The following is a 24,186-nucleotide window of genomic DNA, read 5'->3' on the forward strand; positions in this document are numbered from 1 at the left end:
GCAACAGTCCAGTGTGAGAGCCCAGGCCAGGGGACTTGGCGACACCAGTCCCAGTGACAGCATGTCAACCCAAGCTCTCTTCATCTCTCTGCGCCTCAGTTTATGCAAAGCAAAGATAATCACTCCTCTTTTTACCTCCCGAGCTACTTGTCCATCTAGCAGGGTTGTTAAGACTACGCAGAGAACAGACACAAAGGTGACAGATGGACACTTGCCGAAAGGTACTAGGATGCCGCTGGGAGTTCCAGCCTCCATGAGGCCCTTTCTGAGTTGCTTGGGGCCACCTTGTGGCCTTGCTGGAATCTGCAATTTTCGGTCACACGGGCGAAGGGGGGGCGGACATTGACAAGCTGGGGAAGGGAGGCAAGGAATGGTGCCAGAACAGACAAGCCCAGAGGGCGCTGGCCCCTCAAGGCAGGTTACCTGGACAATCACTGCTGCCCAGGAGTGTGTGATGACACACGGGGACCATCACACAGATGGCCAGTCACATGGAAAGGCCCAGTCCTGGCACACGCAGGTCTCAGCTCTCTCGTGCTCAGGTTATAAGCTGATCCCCAGGGCAAGAATGAAAACATACAAGCTGGCCCTACGGACAGGCACACCTGTATGCGAGGGGGTGACTTCAGAAGAACCCCAGGGGCGGTGATGGGAGGACAAACAGATTCATCTTGCACCGAGCTGAATGCCTCCCAGGACCCTGGGGTCTTACTTGGGCCAGCACGGGAAGAGCCTAGTGCCTCTCCACCTCTCCTGGCAGGACAGCAGCCGTCCCCCTGAAACTGGGGCCACCGTTCGGTCGGGGCAGGGTTGGAAGGAGAGGACGGGCTGAGGTGAGGCTGCTCCCTCCCTTCCAGGGCCTCATTCCACCGAGTGCTGGCCAAGCGCTGTAACAGCTGGTTGACTGGCGGGGAAGGGAAGGGAGGGCGGCCCAGCCCGCAGCGGAGGGTCCCAGGCCCCCTGCCCAGCCCAGGTCACATGTGGTAACCTCATTCCCTTGGCTCTGGCATGAGGGGTGAGTGGGGCAGGATTTAGGGAACAGACTTCACTGGGTGCTGAGCCCTCTTCTTTTTCTCATAATTGGGTAGAATTACCCCGACACTTAGCAGAACAATGACACACAGGGAGCTGGCAGAGCCGAGTATGTGTCCTGGTTCTAGGGACACCTCTGTTTCTGGAGCTTGGAAGCCTCCTCATCTGGGCAGCGAGGCAGTTACACTAGATGGTCTCCACGTTCCATCCCAGTTCTAAAAATCTGAGTCTGAATGGCCACCTGTCAAGGGCCCCAGCCAAGCAGGAAATGACCAGATCCCAATAGCAAGGGGCCTGGGAAGGGAAGGCCGGGTCTTCGTGAACCACCTTCCCGTGAGCTGGCCACCGGCCAGCCTCTCTGGAGCTCTCCTGCCCTGCTCCGTCTCTCAGAGGCCAGGTGGCCTCCAGTTGGGACTGTGGGTTGAGGGTGGAGGTGGGGGTGTGTGCAACAGCAGAACCGAAGTGGGTGCAGCTCCAGCACAGAAGGGCCTCCACTGCTCCCCCTTCTGGTGAGCCCCAGCTAGAAACACATAGGGCTGGGCCAGGAGATCCAGTACCCCAGCCCCTGGCAGCACCCCAGCCCCTGGAGTCAATGTCTGTCCTGAGACACAGGAAGGAAGGAAGCAGAGGGGAGAGAGGGAAACAAGTGCTGAGGGAGAAGAGGGGGACAGGAGGGTGGTAGGCACAGGGAGGGGACCCAGGGAGCACAGAGGGCACCTCAAGGCAGGCAGCAAGAGGCAGAGTGCAGGGAGAAGTGGGAGGCGGCAGTATGGCAGGGACGTGCAGAAAATAACACAGAAATAAAGACGTTAGGAATAGACAGAGGGAGAGAGACAGAGGCAGCGCGAACTGATGATCTCTCCGTAGCCTGGGCCCTGAAGGCTTGGCTGGCCTCCTCTCACGCCCCCTCCCCTTCGCCTGCTCCATTGGGCTTCCCTGGCTCCTCTCTGTTCCTGGAACGTGCCAAGCGCCTTCCTGATGCGGGGCCTTGTACATGCTGTTCTCTGCCTGTGAGGCGCTCCCCTCCCCTCCCCTCCTCTGCACCCCACGCAGTCATCGGCCTGGTTAACTCTTACTCACCCTTTGCATCTCAGTTCAACTGTCTCTCCCGGGAGCCTTCCCCAGCCCCTGGTGGAGAGCCTGCTCCACCACTGCTTTGTTCTCAGACAGGCTGCTACATTGTTTGCAGGGCCAAATGCAACATGAAAATGCAGGCTGCCTTGTTCGGAAACTATCCTGAGTGTCGGGAATAGCACGTAGCCCAAGGCCGAGTGATGGCGCAGGCCACACCGCCATGAAGTCAGTTCTCAGGACTTCCTGCGCTGGTCCCTCAGTCCTTCATTACACACTTCCTTGTGCAATTATTTACTTAAAGTTTGTCTATTCCCACGAGTCTAGGAACTCCCCAAGAGCAGGGCCAGTGTAGAATTTATACACAACTCCTGGCGCAGCATTCAGGAAATATTCTAGAATGAATGAACGGAAAGGGGTGGGGGAGACAGAGTGGGGCAAGAAGGGAAGAATGGAAAGATGGGCAAAACAGACAGGGACAGGGGAGAGGAGGAGAAGGCAAGTGAACGGGAGGCCGCCAATGTGGAGGCTGGGGAGCCAACAGGAGGCGCCCGGGGAGGGCAGACGGGTGGTACTCACAGCTGGTCGAAGGGCTGTCTGTGCCGTCCAGTTCTGCCCTGGGGAAGCTGTGCCCAGAACGGGCCGAGAGCAGTGCCGACTCGATGGCCCTCTCGTGGGCAGTGAGCATGATGGTGGGGGCCCGGCCTCCAGCCCCAGGGCCTGACAGGGACTTCTGCATGAAGGCCAGCTTGTCCTTGGTCCTCCGTTTCATGTCATCCCATCTGTGCTTAATGTCCTTGATGGAGCGGGGGACCTGGCTCACGGAGGTGATTTTCCGAGCTATGCCTTCCCAAATCTTGTCCCTGTCGGCATGGGACAGCCGCATGGTCTCCCTCCCAAAGAGAACAGCTTCATGGTGGGTCACCTCGGTGACCAGAATGTCCAGCTCCTCCTTGGAGAACTTGGGCTTCCGCTTACGCTCGGCCAGGGGTGCCACATTCCTTGGGTTGAATATCCCACAAAGCACAATTGGGTAAATGACCGTCAACGTGGGTGGTCCTCCTCCTTCCTAATGCCGGCCCCCAGCTGGGGAGCCAGGAGGCACCTGGGCGCCCTCACCAGCTCACCACCGCCACACCCTCCTCCTACTGAGAGGTCCTTCCACTACTCCTGAGAAGGCGGGAAGCCACACAGCGCACGCACGTGGGTGGGAGCACTGGACTGAGCCCCCGCCTCCAGTTCGAGGCCCTCTGACTAGCTGTGCCGGCCAGGACAGCTCACTCAGCCTCTCCCAGCCCACCCTCTCCATCCAGGAAGGGCATAACAACCACACCAACCTAAGGGGTTCTTACTAAGGAGGGGCTGGGGGGAGCGCAGGGATGTAAAAGAGCTTTGAAGCCCAGAACAGGGACAAGGGGTGCCTCGTGAGCCTAGCATTAGGCCACTGCCTCTATAAATGGCTTGGAGGGAGAATAATGAAACAGGGAGACTATTCACACTGGCCTTCCGTGGTGTGTGGTCTTGCTGGTGACGCCCAGAATTAGGGTATGGTCACAGAGAGCTTATTCTGTCCAGTGGCTCTCTTCTTCATCCCCTGCCCCAGAGTCCCCACCAAGTCCCCACCTCTGGGTGCGTGCAGGCCCCCCTCCAGCTGGAGCGCAGGCTGGCAGCTGGTCCTTTTGGGAGTAGGCTGCTGTGGCTTTTTGGCAGCTCATGGGTAGAATGTGGGGAGCCCATGAGCGCCCACTGGAAGGCAAGTTCCACTTTGATGGAGACCAGGAGTGACCTTGGCTTCCATCTGCACAGAGCGGCCAAGGGCTCTGGGCAAGCGGGCAGCGTGGCCCTTCCCCTCTTTTGACCTGGCACCCACTCTGGCTCTGGAACTCAGTCTCCACAGTGGGGTTCTATCTACCCTTTAACTAGGGCCAAAAGTCCACCCAAGACGGGGACCTGGAGTATGGAGGGAGACCTGGGATCTGATTCACTTCTCCGACTGCCACCGAAACTTCAGGGGCACACAAAGACCCTTCACGTCTCACCTCCTCCCCACGCCCCACGCAAACGCCACTGCCCTGGAGGCGGGAGAGAAGGCCAAGGCCTGGGCCCTGTACTGGGACAGACCTGAGACTACAGGCCCAGTCTCCTCTGCAAACGTGTTTCTGTAAAACAAGGGTGGTGATTCTACTGTCACCTCCCAGGGCCACCAGGAGGATTGCATGCAGGGGTGTCTCAATCTTGCCACTGTTGGCATTTGGGGTTGAAAATTTTTTTTTATTTATGGGGAGGGGGGATTGCCCTGAGCAGTATATAGGAGATTTATCAGCATCCTTGGCTTCTGCCCAAGAGAACCCAGTAGCATCCACCCATAGAGATATGACAGCCAAACATGCCTGAAGGGACTGCCAAACACCCTCGGGGGACCCTGGCTGTGGGTCACTGATTTCATGAATGCAGAGCACCTAGCATAGGGCTGCCATTGAGTCAACGCTCATTATGTGGGTGCCCATTCTCTTCCAGGCCCCCTACATATTATTTGAAGAAACTTACTCCATTCGATCCTCTGCAAAACCCTAGGCTGTGACAGTGCAAGTGACGGTGTCTGCAAATGAGGAAGAGCTGGACCAATGGCAGCTGCACACAAAGGGGGAAGGAGGAGGAATTGGCTTTCCCCTCCAACTACCCCAGAGGGGCATCTCCATGGCAACGAACCACACGCCCAGACCCACCCACTCCTGAGTCTTTAATGAGATGAGGGCCCCACAGCTGTGACTACCCTGGTGTCGTTTTGGATCAGAATTCCAGCAGGCAAGGTAGTGGTGGCAGAACCCACCCCACACAGGGCTCAAGAAGCCACGCCTCTGCACACAAGCAGAAAGAACACTAGCCTGGAAGTCCGGGTTCCGCCACTGACCGCATGACCTGGACTTGCTCTGGGCCTCAGTTTACCCCTGGAGCATTTACATCAGCATAGAGCATGGTTCTCAACCCTCGTGGTGCATCAGAATTACTATGGAGAGCTTTACAAAACACCAATGCCCTGGGCTCAGTTCCAGCCCAAGTAAATCAGAATCTCTGGGGTGCCAGATGACTGCTCACTTAGCTCAGATGATGAATCCCCTTCTTTGGAACTGTAGTGAAGCCTTGTTCCCAAGCTGAAAGATCAGAGATGGGTGGAAAAGTGGAACAGAATCAGCTCTATGGGCCAACGTTTCTGAAAGTGACAGTTCAGAAAGGCCTGACATCAGACGGCTCTCAGACACTCTGTCCTTCGCTGGTCGACAGCCAGACTGCAGCGACAGGGAACAGGAGCACAGGCCAATGGCCTGGGCCAGGCAGCCACCCGATGGCCTGCCAGACACCTGGTCCCCACTTCTGAGTCTTGGCTCACTGTGCCTTCAGAGAAAATCCTGGCCCCTTTGAAGGCTCGGTTCAAGGCCCCCCTGCCCCCTGCTTCATCTGGGCCCTTGCAGCACACGGTTTGTGCCTCTGCTCAACAACTGGTTCAGAAAAAGCGATTGCCATGGTGGAAGGCTCTGACTCCCAGTAGGTGCTCAGTAACGGGTGGTGAATTGCATGTGTTGCACTGACCTGCCCCACGTGGTTGGGGAGAAGAAGGCAGTTAGGCGTGTGGGCTGTCTTCCCGGAGCCACTTTCGGGGCATGGCTGAGGCTCTCAGGTGGGAGCACTGGGGGTGGCGGGGTGGGGGCTGGGGGACAGTGAAGCCACAGAGAAGGGGAGAGGAGACAATGTCACAGCCTCCCCCCCTCAAACCAATTTTCTCCTCATTTGCTTGGAAAGTCTCATGGTTTACATACAGCAAGTCGCTCACTGCCCTCCCTCCAAGCACAGTCTCTTAGCCCCCAGTCTCCACACGTCACAGAACCGCACAGACACCAACAGAGGGCCTGATCCACGGTGTGGCTGTGCCCTTGGGTCCAGCCGTCCGAGGCCTGCCTTCCCTCCCAGCCCAGATCCAAACCCCTGTCACCACTCCCAAGTCCCAGAGAGAGGCCACCAAAAAGGCAACAAGGCAAGTCTGACCTCCCACACCTACCCACAGACGCCACCGGCAGGGCCCTGGCACACGGCACAGACCAGCAGCACAGAGCCAAAAAGGGAGCCTTCAGAGTTCCAAGCTCGGCTCAGCCTCTGGGTGACCCTGGCCAGTCCCCTGCTGTCCCTGGCTGGCCATGAAGGATCCTTCTGGCTCAAACTTCTGTCCCAAACACTGGACCACAGTAAAACCACTCTGGAAAGTACTCATGCCTGGGCTGCAAGTACCATCACAATCTGAGCTAGGCTGTGCCGGAAGCCTCCTTCTCCCTGGGGGCCATTTCAACCGCTGTGGCTGCCCTGGGCGAGTCCTGCACCACTCCAGCAGGAGTCTGCCCTGTGGCAGTGCCACAGTTCTGGGTGGAGGGACAGCCCGCTGCCGCTGCGTGGGAATGCTGCCAGGGGCCAGGGGCCTGGGTTCTCTGCACATACTGAGAAGTGTGCAGTCTCTAGGGGTCCCTGGAACCCACCCATCTGGCCACAGGCCTCCTCCGGAGCCCCCTGATGGAAGCCTGGGGGAGCTAGAGGGTCACCTAGAGCTAGACACACCCCAATCCCTGCAAAGAGCAGCCCTTGGGCCTTCCACCACTGGAGATCCTGTAGGCCTGGCATGCTCCCTCGGTCTCTTTCCAGAGTTCAGGAGAGGCTCCCGGGAAAACAGCAGCGAGCAGGACTCACCTCATCCAGTTGGCTTTAGTCTCGTCTGACCCGTCTATGGACTTGTAGCGATTGTTCTTGTCCACAATCTGGAAGACAGAGAGAGAGTCTAGAGTGGGCCATTCTAGAGGGGGCTCTCATATTCTTGGGATCCTCCCAAACCAGGGCCCAGGGCCTGGCCCCATCTGCTACCACACAGAAACTTCCCTTTGCCCTCGACTACTCTGCCAGCACTGCCGCAGGGCTGAAACCCAAGCCCAGGCCAGCAACAGTAAAATCCAGCCTCTTTCTTTTCTCCTTTCCGCCCCTCCCCTCCACTCCCCTTCCCTTCCATTCCCTTCCTCCCTCCCTTCTTTCCTTCCCCTTTTCCCTCTCTCCCATTCTCTCCTTTCTGTGGAAGACAGACGTCAGCACTGCATGACTAGACATACAGACATACGTGGCCTGAGAGGACTCCTTCTCTCCCAAATCTCTGAACATTCAGGACCCTTGGGGTTTGGGCTGGGCCCCTTTATCTTCTGCAAAACTGTCGTCATTTTATCATTACTCTTGAATCACAGTTCAGCTGGGTACGGAGTTTTAGGCAGACTGAGTTTTATTTTCTGTCAGCGCTTTTGAAGATTGCCAAAAAGGCTGCCATAGGCTCTTCAGCAACCCACTGTTAGTCTAATGTTCTTTTGTGGATAATCTGCCCATGGTAAATTTGGAGACTTTCTCTTTATTCTTGATTTTCTGTGCTTTCACTATGTGGTTTTGAAGTGCAGATTTACTTTTTAAAAATTTCCGCATTACTTGATGAACACATTATTCGATGAGGACTCATATCTTTTCTTTGGTTCTGAAAAATTCTCAGCTATTATGCTCTTCAGTGCAGCTCCTTGGTCCTTTTCTCCAGTCTCTTCTTGAAGAATTTCTACTAAATGTATTCGGGAGTAGCTCAATCTAGTCTGCACGTCTTTTAAGTACCCTTTCACATTCTTCTCTCTTTCTCTTTCTGGGCAACGTTCTGGGAAAATTTCTCAGAACTCTCTTCCAATTCACTAATTCTCTCTTTGACTGTATCCATCCAGAGTTTGTCCAGCTATAGAGGTTCTTCCTTTCTTTCTTTCCCTTTTTACTGAGTACTTTTAATGTAACAAATATTTTTCTTTCCCAGAATTTTTAACTGGTTCTTTTTCACATCCTGTGGGGAGCCACTCCTTGTGGTTTAGGGAATTGTAGCCCCGGCCGTGAGCCTGACTTGTTCCCCACACCCTGGCTTGTCTTTAAGTCTCAACAAAAGGCTGCACAGGAGACATAACCAAAAACCACCCAGAGGGTTTCCATGGGAATTGGATTTAAGGAATGCTTATTATGCTTTGGAACTTGCTCTGCTTTTCTTATCTCTTAGTTAACTATAAACAGTCTCTGGCAAGGAATGTATGAAACCTTGTACCTAATGCCAGTGCGGCGTCAAGACGTTTAATAGATCCTGACACAGACAGGTCACTGTGCCCACTATATTGATATCTATAATCTGTAATTGTCAACTGTAATCCAAGTGCCTAAAAGCTATTGATGATTCATAAATGTCGACCTTGTATCTCCCATGCGTACCCTTCGAAATAAAAAGCATGATGAATGGAGGTCTTGCGCTTTCTCCACTAGAGGGAACAGCTGCCTCCTTTTCCCCCCAGACAAAATACAGTGTCCTGGATAGATGTGTTCTGCCGTGGTCGTGAAACCTCTGCTGGACAGAGCAGTTTCCCACTGAGCCGGGGCGTTGGAGGCAGCTCCACCTCAACATCCATCTCTTCTTAGTTTGCCTCTTTTTGTTGCATGTCATGTTCACTCTTTTTCCTTTTCTAACAGCTTTATTGAGGTGACATATAATGCACCATCTGATAAGTTCTGACAACTGTATACATCTGTCATGACAATCAAGAAAACAAACTTATCCATCACCCCCAAGAGGATCCTTATGCCCCTGTCATCTCATCAGCTGCGCATCTTTTCTGGTGAAGTGTCTGTTCAAATCTTTTGCCCATTTTTTAATTTGTGGGTTTTTTTCTTATTATTGAGTTTTGAGAGTTTTTAAAAACATATTTTGGAATCAATTCCTTTATCAGATATATGATTTACAAATATTTTCTCCTAGTCTGTGGTTTGTTTATTCATTCTCTTAATGATTTCTTTATAAGAACAGAGGTTTTCAGTTCAAACAAACAACAAAACCCTGTCTTGATCTTTTTAATGGATGTTCTCCTTCCTTTATTTCTTTGAGGATCCTCAGGTGGTGACTGTTCATGATCTATTATCCCTCGATTCCACTGAAACAAAACCCCTGAATTATAGCCGGGTACCTGGTTACCTATAATAAAAGAATACATTTTTTTGACCTCTCCTCTAGCTAAGTTCTGGCTCATAGGATGCAGGTGAAAGTGCCATGTGTCAGCTTCCGGAAAACTTCAAGACAATTGATGCATCCTTCTACCCTCCTGCTGCCTGGAGTGCAGGTGTGGCAGCTGGAGGTCCAGCTACCAGCTTGGACTATGAGGGTAACCCAGGCATTGAGATCGTGACGAACTAGGTCAGGCTTTGTTCCCTGTGGACTCAGTTACTCACAGTCCTATCGACTCCTCATAGAGACCGTAAAGAGCTATTTCAAATTCATTTTTAGAATACAGGTATCCCCCGTATAACACGGTACCTCTGTAACATGGTTTCACTCTGACACGGTTAGAGAATCGGAGAAAACACTGGGATAACACGAAATTAGGGAAATTCCTGTACGATACTGAATGTGATAACAGCTTTTAAGAGGAAAAGATAACTTATTTAAAAATTTTCATTCGAGTGCCTACATCCTATCAGTTTACTCTAAAAAGCATAAAGAAAGGCCTAGACTTAGCTGAACAGTTAGTCCTATTTCTTAAATGCAGATCCCTGCACTGAAAGGAGCACAAAGTTTAAGAGAGAACTTCAAAAGTACTTAGCACTGTATAACAAAATTTATAAAGATCTCTCAGCTAAAAGCAAGCAACCTAAAATAACAGATTTTTTGCAAAAAGTAGAGCATAGAAATCAAGATAATGCTGAAGATATCTTATCAAAAAGAAAATGCACTTGGTTAATGGAGCTCAGTAGTGATGACGAAGAAAACGTTACTTAATTCATATTAATATGTAATGCTTTTGATGAAAATTGCTTTAATAAAGATACTTCTGTTAATTATAAAGATATAATAGTATGTTCTTTTGGGGGAGGGACCTAACCGACCTTTTTGTACTAGTTCTTTGTTTCATACAGCATGGATTTGCATAACATGGCATTTGTTAGGAACCTAACAACCGTGTTATATGGGGGTTATCTGTATTTACTAATTTTATTGTAATTAGAGTGAATTCATCTGCCATTGATTTCGGGGGGGCTGTCTTTTTTACATCAATGTTCTTCCTTAGTTTTGGAGATTCATTCAGTCTGGAGGCTCATTTTGAGTAGGAATCAGTCTGCCCATCTCTCTCTCCCTTTTATTTTAAGCAGCCAATCCAGCTCCACTCTCCACCTCACACAGGGCACTTCTAGTTCATACTGCCCTATAGGAGCTAAAATTCACCACCACCTCTGCCTGCTCTAGACTGGAGCCCTGTAGGCCTTTTGAGGAGGTCTCTCACTATAATATGGTTGGCAGGGTGGGCTGGGGCTCAAAGCATGAATCCACCTGTATTGCAGGCCCCCTTGCTCCCTCACCTATACTCTTTCTCTGGATGTTCACGTCCATTCCGAGTCTCTCAATTTGCTCATTACTCATAATTGTTTATTTCAAGCTCCAGATGTGTATGTCTAATTTCCCCTATGGCATTCCCCCTTGGATGTCTCATGGGCATCTCAAACTTAGCTGGGGTCTCGCCCCTAAGCCTGTATGTGTCTCATGTTCCCCATCACAGAATTAGAAACCACCATCCACTCAGGTGTTAAAAAGAAAGTCATCCCTACCAAAACCCACTGAGTAAATTACTTTAAATGGGTGAACTATATGGTATGTGAAATATACCTCAACAAAACTGGTTTAAAAAAAAAAAAGTCACCCTTCATTCCTCCTTCTTTCAGTTTACCCCCTCCCCGTATCTAATCCCTCAGCAAGTCCTTTAAATCAGATTTCAAAATCATTCCTCTCCAACGCTTCTTGCTTCCACCCTGGTCTAAGCCCAGCATCCGCTCCCGTCCAGACAACTACAGGAGATCCAAACTAACGTCCCCGATACCATTCTTCACTCTCCGCCAATTCCCCTCACAGCAGCCAGAGGAATCCTTTATCAGCGTAAGTCACACCATGTCACTCTCCAGCGCAAGGTGGCACCCACAGCACTCACAATCACGCTTGCCCTTAGGGTCACAGCCTGCAGGATGACCTGGCCCCTGGCTACCTCCCCAGCTTCTCTTGAGCCTCTGTCTCCCCTCACTTTTCTACAGCCACAATGATCTGAGAGTAAATGTCTACTCTGGTCAGGTCCACTGCCTACAACCTCTTCTCCCCACGTTCTTAAAAAATAATAATAATCATGAACTATTTCAAGCATCCAGAAATTATAAAAATTAATGCAGCTGAGAGCCTGGCACCCGTCCGCTAGAGCCAACAAAAATCACCACCAGCCATATTTGTCCCAGGCCTCTCCTTTCTCTCGCTTTAAGAAAATACCACGATGTAGTTGAAGACCGTTGCTGCCCCCCACTCATTCTCCTCCTCTCTCACCCTCCGAGGGTAACGGCCATCCCAAAGCTGGTAGGGATGGCCGTTACCCGCTTTCATTCTACAAGGATTGTTCTAAAAACAATGTGCAGAACTGTTTTTGCATGTTTGGAAAGTTCACAGAAATGGCACCCAAGTGAACACATCCTTTTGCGCCTTTTCCCACTAAATTGCATGGCTGGTCCCCTCTTATCTCTGGGGTCCTGGTTACTATCTTCTCCTCGGAAGAAGCTCCTTCTGACCAGAATTTCTAGTAGTTTCTCCCCTGTCGCACCCTGACCTCCACACACCTGCCTCTGTTTAGCGTTTTCTCTATGACAATCATCCTGTTACATCTTTTTAGAGACCTACTTACAAGGCACATTTTGGTTATTAACGGTGTTAATCTATGTGTAGATTTGGTAACTGACTGTCTCCCTCACTAGACCATAAGCTAATGAAGGCAAAGTCCACTATTCCTAAGACAGTGCATGGCACGAGGTACAACATCGGTTGAATGAATGAATTATTGGATAAAGAATCTTTTAAGTAAGAAGCAAGTTAAAGAATAAAATTCAGAGAATGCCACTATTTTAGTAAAGAGGAAATGAGTCTCGTGCTGGAGCCGGCTTGTACTGGCTAAAGAGAGACAACTGTAAAATCTTCCAAAATTTCATGAGGCAGTTGTTAAAACGCAGCCCTTATTAAAAATTATTATATAAACTTACAATTCAGCAAGTCATATTTTCAAAAGGGTAATAAATACTCAAAGCTCATGGCTTCTTATCCTACATTTCACTATCATCTATGTCTTTGAAGGTACAGGCAGCCACTGTACCTGGACAGTAGAAACACTATGTAATGGCTGCTACTGTAGTTCTCTTCCCACTGCTCGTTCTGTGCCTTTATGTTGGGAGCTTGAAATCGGCCATGGTGGGAGCATTTATACCCAGGAAATCAGCACATACGACCCCGCCACCACCCCACCAGCAGGTTATTAAGCATCCCACCAGGCCTGTGTGTTTTGTTTTGTTTTTTAAAGACTTTACCTACTTCTAGAGAAAGGGGAAGGGAGGGAGAAAGAGAGGAAGAGAAACATCTATGTGTGAGAGACACATCAATCAGTTGCCTCTCGTACATGCCTGGGGACGGAACCTGTAACCAGGCATGTGCCCTGGCCAGGAATCGAATCGCTGACCTTTTGACTTGCAGGAAGATGCCCAACCAATTGGGCCACACTGGTCAAGGCTATGCCTATGTTTATATGTGCATAGAAAGTCTGGGAGGGGAGGAAAAAGGGAAGGGGAATGAGGCTTTTGCTTTATTTGTCTACTTATGAGACTACTGCCTTGTGGTTTAGCTCAGGCTTCTCCGCCCTGGCAGGCTCCCCAGACGATGCCCCAATCTTCAAGGACCACTCCCGCCACCGGAATCCCACAGAACCCTGTCCTTGATCATAATCCTAATCACCCAACATGATCATTTTCTGATTGCTCCTCTCTCTCCTGGGGGCAAAAGGGAAGCATCTGTAGACCTGGCAGCCAATAGCAGGAGCCCCTAGTAGGTGGTAAGAGCGCTGAAGCCAGAGGAACCAACTAGTACCTCAGCTTCACCATGTATAAGTGAGCAGCCTTGTGCAGGTGACTTTACTGGCCATGCTTTGGTTTCCTCATCTAGAAAATGGAGTCAAAACCAATCTCACAGCACTGCTGTGCTGACTAATGTGGAAGGCACTGAACAAATGATTGCTGTTAGCATTATGATCATGACTGCGATTATTAATGGACAGAGCAAATGTTAGTTATGATTCATTTTGAGCAATGGGAGGTCTGTGGGTCAACAGTGGACTGTTGTGATTAGCCTTTTCTGCAGCTTCCACTAGGCAGAGAGGCCTGTGTGGGAGCTGCCTAAGATGTCTGTTGCTGGGTTCAAATCCAGACATTAACTGCGGGATGTTTCTTGGCTTATTTTTCCCACCAATCAGGATTTTCTCACATTAGGCATTCATTCATTCATTCATTCAACAAATATCACTGAGGGAGCAGCTACAGGCTCTGAAGATAAAATGGGGATCCAGGTAGAGAATGTCTTTGCTCTCACAGAACTCACAGTCCAAGGTGATGCCAAAGAGAGCCCACTGTGATAGCCCATGGTCAGTGCTGTGGCGGGGAGTTCTGTGGGAACTCTGAGCTGTAACCCTGTACCTGGGAGTCAGTCGAGGAACTTCTTGGGGGGTGTGGCATTTAAGCTGGGGTCTTACAGAAGAGGAGGGCAAGGGTGTTCTAGGCAAAGGCAGCAGCGACTGGCAGGATCACACAAGGCATGTAGACTATGTCACATTTCAGCAATGAGCCCAGGCTACCCTAAGTCGCTATGGATATGGGCCTCTAGTCCTGGGACTGAGATGGTCCCGGCCATCCAGGGGCAGGTGCTTAGGACCGAGCACCCAGAAGCTGGTTTCCCAGAGTCCTCCCTTATATTATCCCTTGAGGTCAACTCCTTGGCCCCTCTGAGCCTGGTATTTCTGGGACCAGCCCAGGCTCTGAGCACGGTGATGTGAGAAGGACTTTGATAAGCTGGACCTGATCGGAGAAGAATGATGAGCATGGTAACGGGGCCCCTTGGCCAGGAGGAGAAGGGCCCAGAGAAAGCAGAGCCATCATCAAATACAGGAAGGACTACGGCATTGGGGAGGTGGGACCAGGGCCAGTGTGCACTTAGAAGATGCAGATGCCGGTGAGGTGGTGACCTTCTCGTTACTAGGAGAATTTAAGCAGTAGCTAGAGGACCCTCTGTCAGGGAGGCTGAAGAAAGAGTGCAAATCTGTCCTAAACGACCTCTAAAAGCCTGTCTGAAACTAAGATTATATGCGGACAGATTCTCAGAAAATATGAAAGCATGACTTTCGGCCCCCTGGGTTGAGCATGGTCCATGAGGACCAGAATGGTATTTTCGACCATGGTAATCACCAATAAAGGCATCAACAATAAAACATTCATGGATCAACTTCACAGTGCCAGGTACTCTGTCTCATGAATTCTCGCAACTCTATGAAGTAGCTACTATTATCATCCCCATTTTACAGATTAGGAAACTGAGGTTCAGGATTGTTAGGTAACTTGTCTGAGGCCACAAAGGAAATGCATGGGGAAGCCAGAGTTCAAACCCAGTTCTCTACCGTACAGACCATGCTCTCAAGCACTCTGAGGAATGAGGGTTGGTACCCACAAGTCCCCCTAATGACCATGTCAGAATCGACCAGCAATGTCCAGGAATCCTGTGTGAACTCCCATCTTGTCCTCTGGTTTGAGAAAATTTGCTATGCGAGCGTGCATTTAATAGGGAGGAACATTCTGCTTTGCCATGGAATGTCTGCCACAGTTGAGGATTCACTGCTGGGCTCCCCTAAATGATGACATAACCAGATGCTGGGGAGATTGGATTTTCGAAAACCTGATCTGCTCGCAACTTTCCAGGAACCCATCGCATCCATAAAACATTTGGATTTTCAGCCCTACACCTCATCTTAGAGCAGAGTGCCTGCAACAGTGATTTGTGAAGCCATTCACAGCTGACAAAGTGCTTTCGCCCATCACACACATCGCATATCACGTCTCAGATGCTCCTCCCAGAGCCCCGGGAGGCACAGAGCAGCGTTGCCTCTGTTCTCCAGCTACCTCCCAGTCCAGCAAACAGAAAAGCAGAGGGATTAAGAAGGCTAGCCTGAATTTGAACTTGAACTCTGGCCTCTGATACAACCAGAAATCAAGTGAAGGATACTTGAGCTGGAGGGAGCCTCTGAGGTGATTCAGGCCTGGGTTGCTAACCTGGTGTTCACGGACAGGCTTTGGCAAGGGACAGGGGTTCCTTCAAAGGTGCGTTGCATTTTGTAAATATTAATGTATAAATTCCTAGATGACTCAAAAATGCTCAAAAACCATGGTCTAACCCTTCTCTTTCCCATTTAACTGATAATGGAATTAGTACTTTCTTTTATCATTCTAAAACTATATTTTATCAAATTTCAACAAAGTCCTGGAGACCTGATACATGAGGCATATTTACCTAGAATCCCAAATTCTGCATCCAGGTTTCCTATTCTTCAATTTCACTCACAACCCCCAGCCTTTCTTGAAACCCATGTGAAGCTAACCAGAGATAATAAATCGGGCTGTGGCCTGTTCAGCACCTGCTACTGACCAAGTGCGCAGCAAGCATTAATACTCACAACTCTATGTTCTATTGGACTGTGCAGCCCCATTTTATGGATGTGACAACTAGAGCTCAGCGAGAACAAGGGACTTGCTCAAAGACACACTTGCTGTAAGTGGTAGGAGTGTCTGAGTCCACAGCCCAGTGACCGACTCAGATAGCTCTTCCCTTCCCGAGTCCCTGTGCTCTGCTTGTAAAAGGCACCCAGCCTAGGAACCAGCCTCAGGACCATCCAGTCTCAGAACACACTTGGCTTCACTCTTTTTCATCACCAACCTGGCTGCTGGTGAAGCTGGTGAAAGGGGCTCTGGGGCAGGGACGAACCCTGTCTCTTAGTCATGCCTTTACATGAAGGGTCTTGGGGCAAGAGAGGGGAGAGATTCAGGAGATTCTGCCCATCTGGGAGGCAGCAAAAATGCAAATTCAAATGGGCCTGTGGCTGGAGAGAAACTAGACATAAACAAATGTTCACTGCGATGCTACAGATCTGAAGGGTCTTCCAGGTTAGCGTGGCCGAGTGCAGCAGCTCGCAGGGCTGATGTGAACAGTACCCGACGATGTTGCTCAGTACACGACCTACACATCTGTTATGGGGGGCTCTTCATTTCTCTCCCTCAGTAAGAAGAACAAGAGATAGAAAAATAGCAGAGAAAGAAACACAAACAAACAGACAAACCAAGGCTCTCCAAAGCCAGATAACCACAAACGTCAGCAAGGACATGGAGAAATCTGATCCGTCATATGTTATTGGTGGGAATGTAAAATGGTCCAGCTACTCTGGAAAACAGTCTGTCAGTTCCTCAAATGGTTAAACACGGAGTTCCCATGTGATCCAGCAGTTCCACTCCTAGGTACTCACCCAAGAGAAATGAAAACATATGCCCACACAGAAACTTGTACACAGTGTTTACAGCAGTATTATTCATTATAGCTAAAAGGTGAAAACAACCCAACTGCCCATCAACAGATGAATGAAGAAACAAAATGTGGTATATCCATGCAATGAAATATTATTTGGCCATAAAAAATGATACATGCTACAACATGGATGAACCTTGAAAACATTAAGCAAAGTGACAAAGGCCAGTCACAAACTACATACTGTATGATCTCATTCCTAAGAAATGTCCAGCAGAGAGAAATCTATAGAGATAGAAAGAAGATTAGTGGTTGGGAGGGAGTGGGGGAGATAAAATGGGATGACAGCTAAAAGAGCATTTCATCTTAAAGTGATGAAAATGTTCCAAAATTAGTAGTGACGGTTGCACAACATGTATCTGTGAATATACTAAAGACCGTTGAATTACACACTTTGAATAGGTTAATTGTAAGGTATGTGACTTACATCCCAATAAAGCTGTTAAAAACTAAAATCTGCCAAATATTCATCAGCAGCAATCATACAAGGAAAAGGAAACTATCTTCTACCACTGGCTTGAAAAGTATTCTCTAGAGAAACAGGAAGTTCCAATGAATGGGGAAGACCAAGTTCATTGAGATATTCCTATCTGGGGCTAGAGATAAGGAGCCAGAGCTTTGGTTTGAAGCCCTGGCCCCGCGATTAGCTGTGTAGCCCTGGACAAGTCACCTGGCCCTTTAAGCTCCAGTTTTCCGATCTGTAAAAGGGGGATAACAATACCTATTATACCATAGGATGGCTGTGAGGGTGCAAAGAGTTAGGACACACAAGTCTTTCAGTGCCCAATACACAACTGTGGTGCTAATTAGGCTCCAGGAATATAGATCAGACGAGACCTGCCCTGGAGGAATTTTTAAACACCAGAAATCCTCAAGTCCCCTATGATTAAAGCTGGGAAGTTTATTAAAAATTTGTGTTTCTCAATCTAGGGTCTTTGAATATATTCTCAAGATCCAGAAGTTCTAAGAATTTTTAATTCAATGTTTTCATTGTTTAAAGTCAACATAAGAAAATAACCATAGGATTTCCACCCACACAGAAGTATTGTGCCATGACTGAGCTGGCACCTGTGGTAGACTGAATTCTGGGCCCCAGTCCTCGCCCCTCCTTCTCACCCTTGGCCGGATGACTCTGCAGTAGACTCTGCCTTACAGGTAGCCTGTAGTACTTCTTTGCTCCTTGACCTTGGGTCCAGCCAGGTGATTTGTTTGACCAATGGGCAGTTAGAACATATGATGCAAGCAAAAGCCTGAAATGGGCTTATGAGGATGGGCTTGCCCTCTGGGACCTCTGCCTTCACCAGGAGAAGCATTTTCCCAGGGAGCCCATGGCCCTTCCAGAACAAACACAAAAGGAGCACACCTGGCTCCATGGGGAGGAGCTACGGTCTGACGCTGGAGGCAGAGCAGCCCAGCCAAACCACAGTCAACTAGCACATACATGGGAAAGAACAGCTGATTGTTGTTCTGTACCAGGGGTCAGCAAACTATGACCTGCAGGTCAAATCCAGCCCGCTACCTGTTTTTGTATGGCCCACCAGCTAAAAATAGTTTGTACATTTCCAAATGGTTAGAAGTAAATCAAAAGAAGAGTATTTCATCGTGTGAAAATTACATGGAAATCAAATTTCAGGATCCTTCGATAAAGTTTTGCTAAAACCTGCCACACTTATGGCTGCTCTCACACTTCAGTGGCAGAATTGTGTAGCTGTGACAACACACTACATGGTCCGCAGAGCCTAAAATATTTGCTGTCTGGTCCTTTACACAAAAAGCTTGCTGACCCATGTTCTATGCCAATGAATTTGGAGGTAGCTTGTTACACAGTAACACCAGTTATTACTACTTAACATGAGCCCATGAAGAAAGAACAGATGCAAACTTAATATGTATATGATGCATTCTGGCAAAGAAAAGACCAAGAAACATCATGGCAGTTGCGCTAACACCGATTTCCTGGTGTTTCGAACACAAACAAAGAAACTAAAGTTATCACATGGCACACAAGAGCACAGGCATGACAAAGGCCAAAGAATCTGTCTGAGTCGTCACTACCATATTCCCCTTATAAAGAGCAACTGAGTTCCAGCAAAACATCACCCAACATGTTCAAATGACTTTGCTAATCTGAATTCTGTTGGTTTGTATAGTTCTTGTTCATCTTATATTTGTAAATCTGTCTCGGTTTTATAGTTGTTTTGAAGCTATAAGAAATGCTCTTTTTCTCTAGCTTTATGCTTATACCTCTTTAAGTACCATGAAAAATCACAGAACACACTACAAGTGAGAAGCAGCACTGCCGTCCAAGGGCTCAGGAGACAAGGAATGAAGAAGGTCAAGTTAGGAGCTCATTCACATGGAAATACTGGACAGTTCAGAATAGTTTTTCATGCTTTACGTGGTTCCAAGTATAAAGATTTTGAGAATTACAGACTCAGTTCTAGCCAGGACTCGTTGACTACAATATTATATTTTCGGGGGAATCTTTGATTTTGTTTGTGATCCCAAAACCAAACTACCAGCACTTATAAAATAGTTATACAAGCTGAGCTCACTAAATGCTTCTGGTGTTGAGAGGAATGTTAGGCTGAGGTACGTATTTTTATTCCTGAAAAGAGCTAATATTGAATTAAGAGTATCTTAAAATCCATATCTTAGAGCAGAAAAACGACTTTTTTCTAGCATCATCTTCTTCTTTTCCTTCTAAGCACACTCTGCTTCTGCTTACCCTGTGACTATCTCCCACCTCCACGTTATAGATGTGCCCCTGGGCCTTTGTACATGCTTTGCCCTCTGCCTGCAATTCATGTTCCCTCAGTTCTTGATTCCTTAGGCCACTCATTTCAACTCATCCCTCAAAATCCAGTCCAGGCCTAGAAGCAAAGAAACCCCAGTAACAATGTGCATGCCTATCGCCTAGAGATCCTGGTTTCTAAACATCATTTCCCACTAAAATGAATCAGAGATCCCAAGAAAGATGGCTAAGAACACCTTTTTGCACTAGAAAGTAAGGAAGTGCTAAAATAAGAACGAGAAGCCAGTCTTAACAATCTTCTGCTGGTCAGTTCTGGGGCAATTTAAACATCACAAAGAAAAATGACAGTAATAGACTAGAACACATTGAAGAGAAAAAAAATTCGTGAGTTCATACTGATATTAAAAGTAATTTTTAAATGAGGGATGGGATGGGGAGAAGTTGGAGCACTTTTTTTTTTAACATAAAAATGTCAAGTAATGAATGTAGAAGGTATAGTTAAAAATCATTTTAAACCATGAATAATAATTGATACAAGCAAGAATCATCCATCGCTGCTAAAACCATTTGGTACATACAAGGCAAGCTGACATCATGTGCCTTGTCTACCGTGAAGAAGACACAACATCGTCTGTGCCAAAGATCTATAATCTGAATCCATCACGAGGAAGCAATCAGACAATCAGAACCATGACACGTTCTGCAGACCACTGGCCTCAACTTTTCCAAAGCCTTGATATCACGAAAGAGAAAAACAATGTGGGGGGTTCTATTCTAGAAGAAAAGAGTCTAAGGAGACATGACAACCAGATGCAATGTTAATGCTTGAGTGCATCCTGACTCGGGGGAAACTATAAAGGACATGACTCAGGGTAATTGGGAAAATATGAATATGGACCGCGGTTGAGAAAATATTGTATCCATGATTAAATTTCCTGAGTGTAATAATTATATGGTGGCCACATGGGACAGGGGTCGCAAACTACCACCTGCAGGTCAAGTCCAGCCCCCGTCTGTTTGTATACAGCCTGCAAGGTTTTTGTTTCCTTAATAAATGAAAAACATTTTTCCATATAGTTTCATTAAGATTTTCATATTTAAATCTTTAAATGTTCATAAATAAAGTTTTATTAAAACACTCATTCATGTACTGTCTATGGCTGCTTTTGTCCTCTAACAGCACAGTTGAGTGGTGGAGACAGAGATTATATAGCCTGTAAAGCCTGATATATCGCAAACGGTTCAGAAAAAATATTAACAAAAATAAAGTAATTGTTATAAAGTGTTAGCAAAAGATAAATCTAGACACAGGGTGTGTGGTCATTCACTATACTATTCTTAAAACTTGTCCACAGGGTTGAAAACTTCTCAAAACAGAGTCCATAGAAATTAACCAACAGGCATGCAAAGCACTTGCTCACACAGGTGCACAAAGACGTGCCCCACCGGTCTCACATGTCCCTTCTTTTCTTTCTGGACAAGCCCATTATTCCTCCCTTCTCTGGGCGTCCCCCGCTCGGTAAAACCTGCCTGGCGGTGCTGCAAATGGCTGCCTACGTGTCCCTCTACCCCAGTTACTTAGGGGTTTTCAGACTCTGTTCTGGAGGGCCTGCCACGAACTTTTACACATACAATTTCAAGTTTTAAAATAAATCCCCATTTTACGATGGAAGCTGAAAACACTGCAACACCATTTCATGGCGGCACCCCGCCAGGACAGTGGGAGTCCGGCGGGCAGAGAGGCTGACTGACAGCAGGTGAGCAAACCCACTACAGTGTCCCCCGTATAAGGACCCCCGGGCTGACCCTCTCGGGAGCCACCTGGGACTGCTCACGTCAGGGGCGGTACACACTGGCAGCTGCCCAGGCTCGCCTTTCCCCGGGGCTGCCAGACTTGGATCCCACGTAGCTAAAAGCACATATACAGGTCATTACGGTATACGTGATTAGTCTCATTCCTGGCTCTGCTGAGGGCCTCCACCCTTGTTTTTCTTTCTTCTCTCCCAGTTTTAATATGCTATCATGTTATATTTTATGCATCCTGCTAGGCTGCCCTAACTCCCTTCTGGAACAAGACTGGGTCCAAGCAAAAAACTGAACTAGAAATGCGGGGCTGGCCTCCTCTTTCTCCTGCCTCTTCACCCAATCACACGGCTGCCAGGCCCTCCTTAAGCACCTCACATCTGCGGTGTGTCTCCAGGTCTGAGGGCAGCCTAGCCACCTTGGCAATGACGCATGGAGTTTATAATTCCCAATGAGGGGCAGAAGGAGGGGCATTTCTTTTCTAAACAGCCAGAAGTGAGTACCAAACTCCTTCCAAGGAGGCCACGCCATGCAGTAGAGGTGCTGTATCTCTGCAACCCCGTGCATGCACTGGGACCAGCTGTGCCGCTGGTTAAGGGCACCTGTGCTGCACAGGTGAGATGGACAGAACAGAGTCGGCCAAGGCCAGGAGGTAGGACCCGGCAAGACGAGGAAGGGAGGTGAAGAGGACCAGGAGGCTGAACGCAGGGGTGGATTCTGGAGTCACACTGCCCAGCTCGGTAACTCAACGGCTGTTCAGCCTTGTGAGAAATGACTCTCCCTCTCCAGGCCTCAGTTTCCTCAGCTGTGCCAGGGAGAGAATAATATCCACTTCACAGGGGCATCGCTAGGGTCAAATGAGATCATGCGATAAGGTGCCAGCATGCTCCCAGACACAGAGTAAGTGCTCAATGAACACGAATGGCTATGCTTCCATTAGCACCATTCCTACTGGAGCAAAATGTACACACGGAGGAGGCGGGTGGAAGGGAAGGTGTTGTGTTGGGTGGGGACCAGAGCTTTGGAAGGCACACAGAAGGTCAGGAAGGACATCAAGTGTGGCTTTGGAACAGGATTTGACAAATGAATGCAGCTTATTTAGAATGTGGGGCTTCCGGATCCTGATCCAACCCATCGTCTGAGATACACACACACACACACACACACACACACACACACACACAGAGGCCCTGCTTTCTTGGGCCATTTCGCACATCTGTTTTCTCCAGGCCTTTAAGTCCTCTCATGTCTCTGGATCACGAAGGTCAAAGCCTCCACGTGTGACTTCCAGCCACTCCCTCCCCTCACCCACCCACAGGCTAGAGTTCTTTATCCTAGGAAGGAACCTGCAGGGGAGCAGCCTGCGGGCTTCTGGCCCCACCCCCACACCATAGGCCACACCCACTCCTGATCGGGGAGCGGGTCTATGACCAGGCTGCAAAATCCAGGGTTTCCTAGTCTGCCTTTTCTCCAGACCCCTGCCACATGCCAGTCCGCACACCTGGGGAAGCTGCCTGCTTTACAGACCCTCAGCATGCCTGACCGGGCTATCCCCAGGTGCAGACTCTGATTCTGGTGGGAAAAAGAGGGAATCCTAGCAGCCCTTCCTGGGGCATGGCACTAGATTTTCTCCCCTGAGACGACTGCAGGCTGAGAAGCCATCAGTCTCCTCTGTAGAACTTCCATCCATCCTTCAAGACCCAACTCCAATCTGCCCAGACTAAACCAGTCCTCCTCTCCCTGCCCCTAGAGTTTCTGCAGCACTACAATCACCGGCAACACTCTGTCTCCGAATTACCTGGTCAGGAATCAGCTGCCTCCTCCCTCCTTCACCTCAGCCCCTGTTCCCTGTAGCTGGACCACAAGTTCTAGAAGAGCAGAGAGCAAACCTCATGCATTTCTGCTACCCCTAGAGCTCCATGCTCAGGGCCTAGCGCCTGGGAGTGGCTCTGTGTCTGAGATTGAGCACACAACCACATTCACTGCTCCCCCTCCTTAGTCATGTCTTCCCATGAAGGAACTCTTTAAAGCTCCATGGAGCCACGAAGGAGCCCAAGGCTACCATGTATCAGCTATGGAACTTGGGGTCACTTAACCTCTTCAGTCCCGAGTTTCTTCAACTGAATAAGAGGGGCAGCAATCTCCAACTGTGGGACTATCGTGAGAAGCAATGGGGTCGTCGTCGTCGTTGGCAGCCGTCCGTCTCGAGAGACGATGGTGTAGCTTCTTAAGAGTCTATCTGCACCGCCGAGAATGGCTGTGCAGTCCGACTCGGGAGTGACATGGTATCTGTCTCCTCCCGTGTTGAATCGACATCTTGTGATGACGCTGAAGCTACAGAGCCTGGGCAGGGTAATATGGAGGGTCTGCTGTTGCCCATGCAGCAGACCCCCCTCTCTTCGCAGCTGAAGGGTCCAAGGGAAAGACGGAGTCGATACAGCTTGGGTTCAGGTGCGCCGCAGGAGTTGCCGGTGTTGACTACAACGTCAAACCGCCTTAGGGACTCCGGCTCCGGATTTTCTGTCGGGGTTTACTCCCTTAGCCTTTCCCCTGAAGAGGTATGCCGCAAGGCAGCGGAGGTTTTTTGGAGTCAGAGTTTTCCTTCTCTGATGTACCCTGACTGGAAGATCGAACCAGCGACACTTAGCTCGCAGGCCGACGCTCAATCCACTGAGCTAAACCAGCCAGGGCAGTGGGGTATACACCTGTCATATAATAATTGCCCAACGAGCAGCCAGACATAAAATAAGCCAGCCAGCCTTGCTGGGCCCCTCTCCTCACCTCCCACTTGCTCATTCTTCAGTCCGGGGCAATGTGGCCTCTGCTGTGAGACAGCCGCTGCCAAGGACACCGAGACCCGCATGCTGCCTGGGCCAAGCGGGCTCTCAGTCCTCAAGCTTCTCACCCTCCACAGCACTGACCCCACTGCCCATCCCTTCCCAGGGCTTCAGCTGCGGAAACGCATAAACTGATATGC

At 49.1% G+C, this 24,186-nt stretch overlaps 1 protein-coding gene across 4 annotated transcripts in view; it reads right to left on the minus strand.

Annotated features, from left to right (window-relative positions):
- Positions 1–24,186, minus strand: part of PRDM11 (PR/SET domain 11) — a 79,616-nt gene that overhangs the window by 15,942 nt on the left and 39,488 nt on the right. For 3 of the 4 annotated variants that reach the window (XM_090262308.1, XM_090262299.1, XM_090262289.1), the window contains exons 5-6: positions 6,835–6,902; positions 2,683–3,104 (exon numbers count right to left, since the gene is read on the minus strand). In XM_090262308.1, the coding sequence (XP_090118434.1) occupies positions 2,683–3,104; positions 6,835–6,902 (490 nt within the window). The remainder of the gene's footprint in view (positions 1–2,682; positions 3,105–6,834; positions 6,903–24,186) is intronic. The other variant, XM_090262316.1, reaches the window with a different exon arrangement.

Source organism: Furipterus horrens, unplaced genomic scaffold (genome assembly GCF_987537825.1).
Source record: "Furipterus horrens unplaced genomic scaffold, mFurHor1.1.pri manual_scaffold_2, whole genome shotgun sequence".
NCBI classification, from domain to species: Eukaryota; Metazoa; Chordata; class Mammalia; order Chiroptera; family Furipteridae; genus Furipterus; species Furipterus horrens.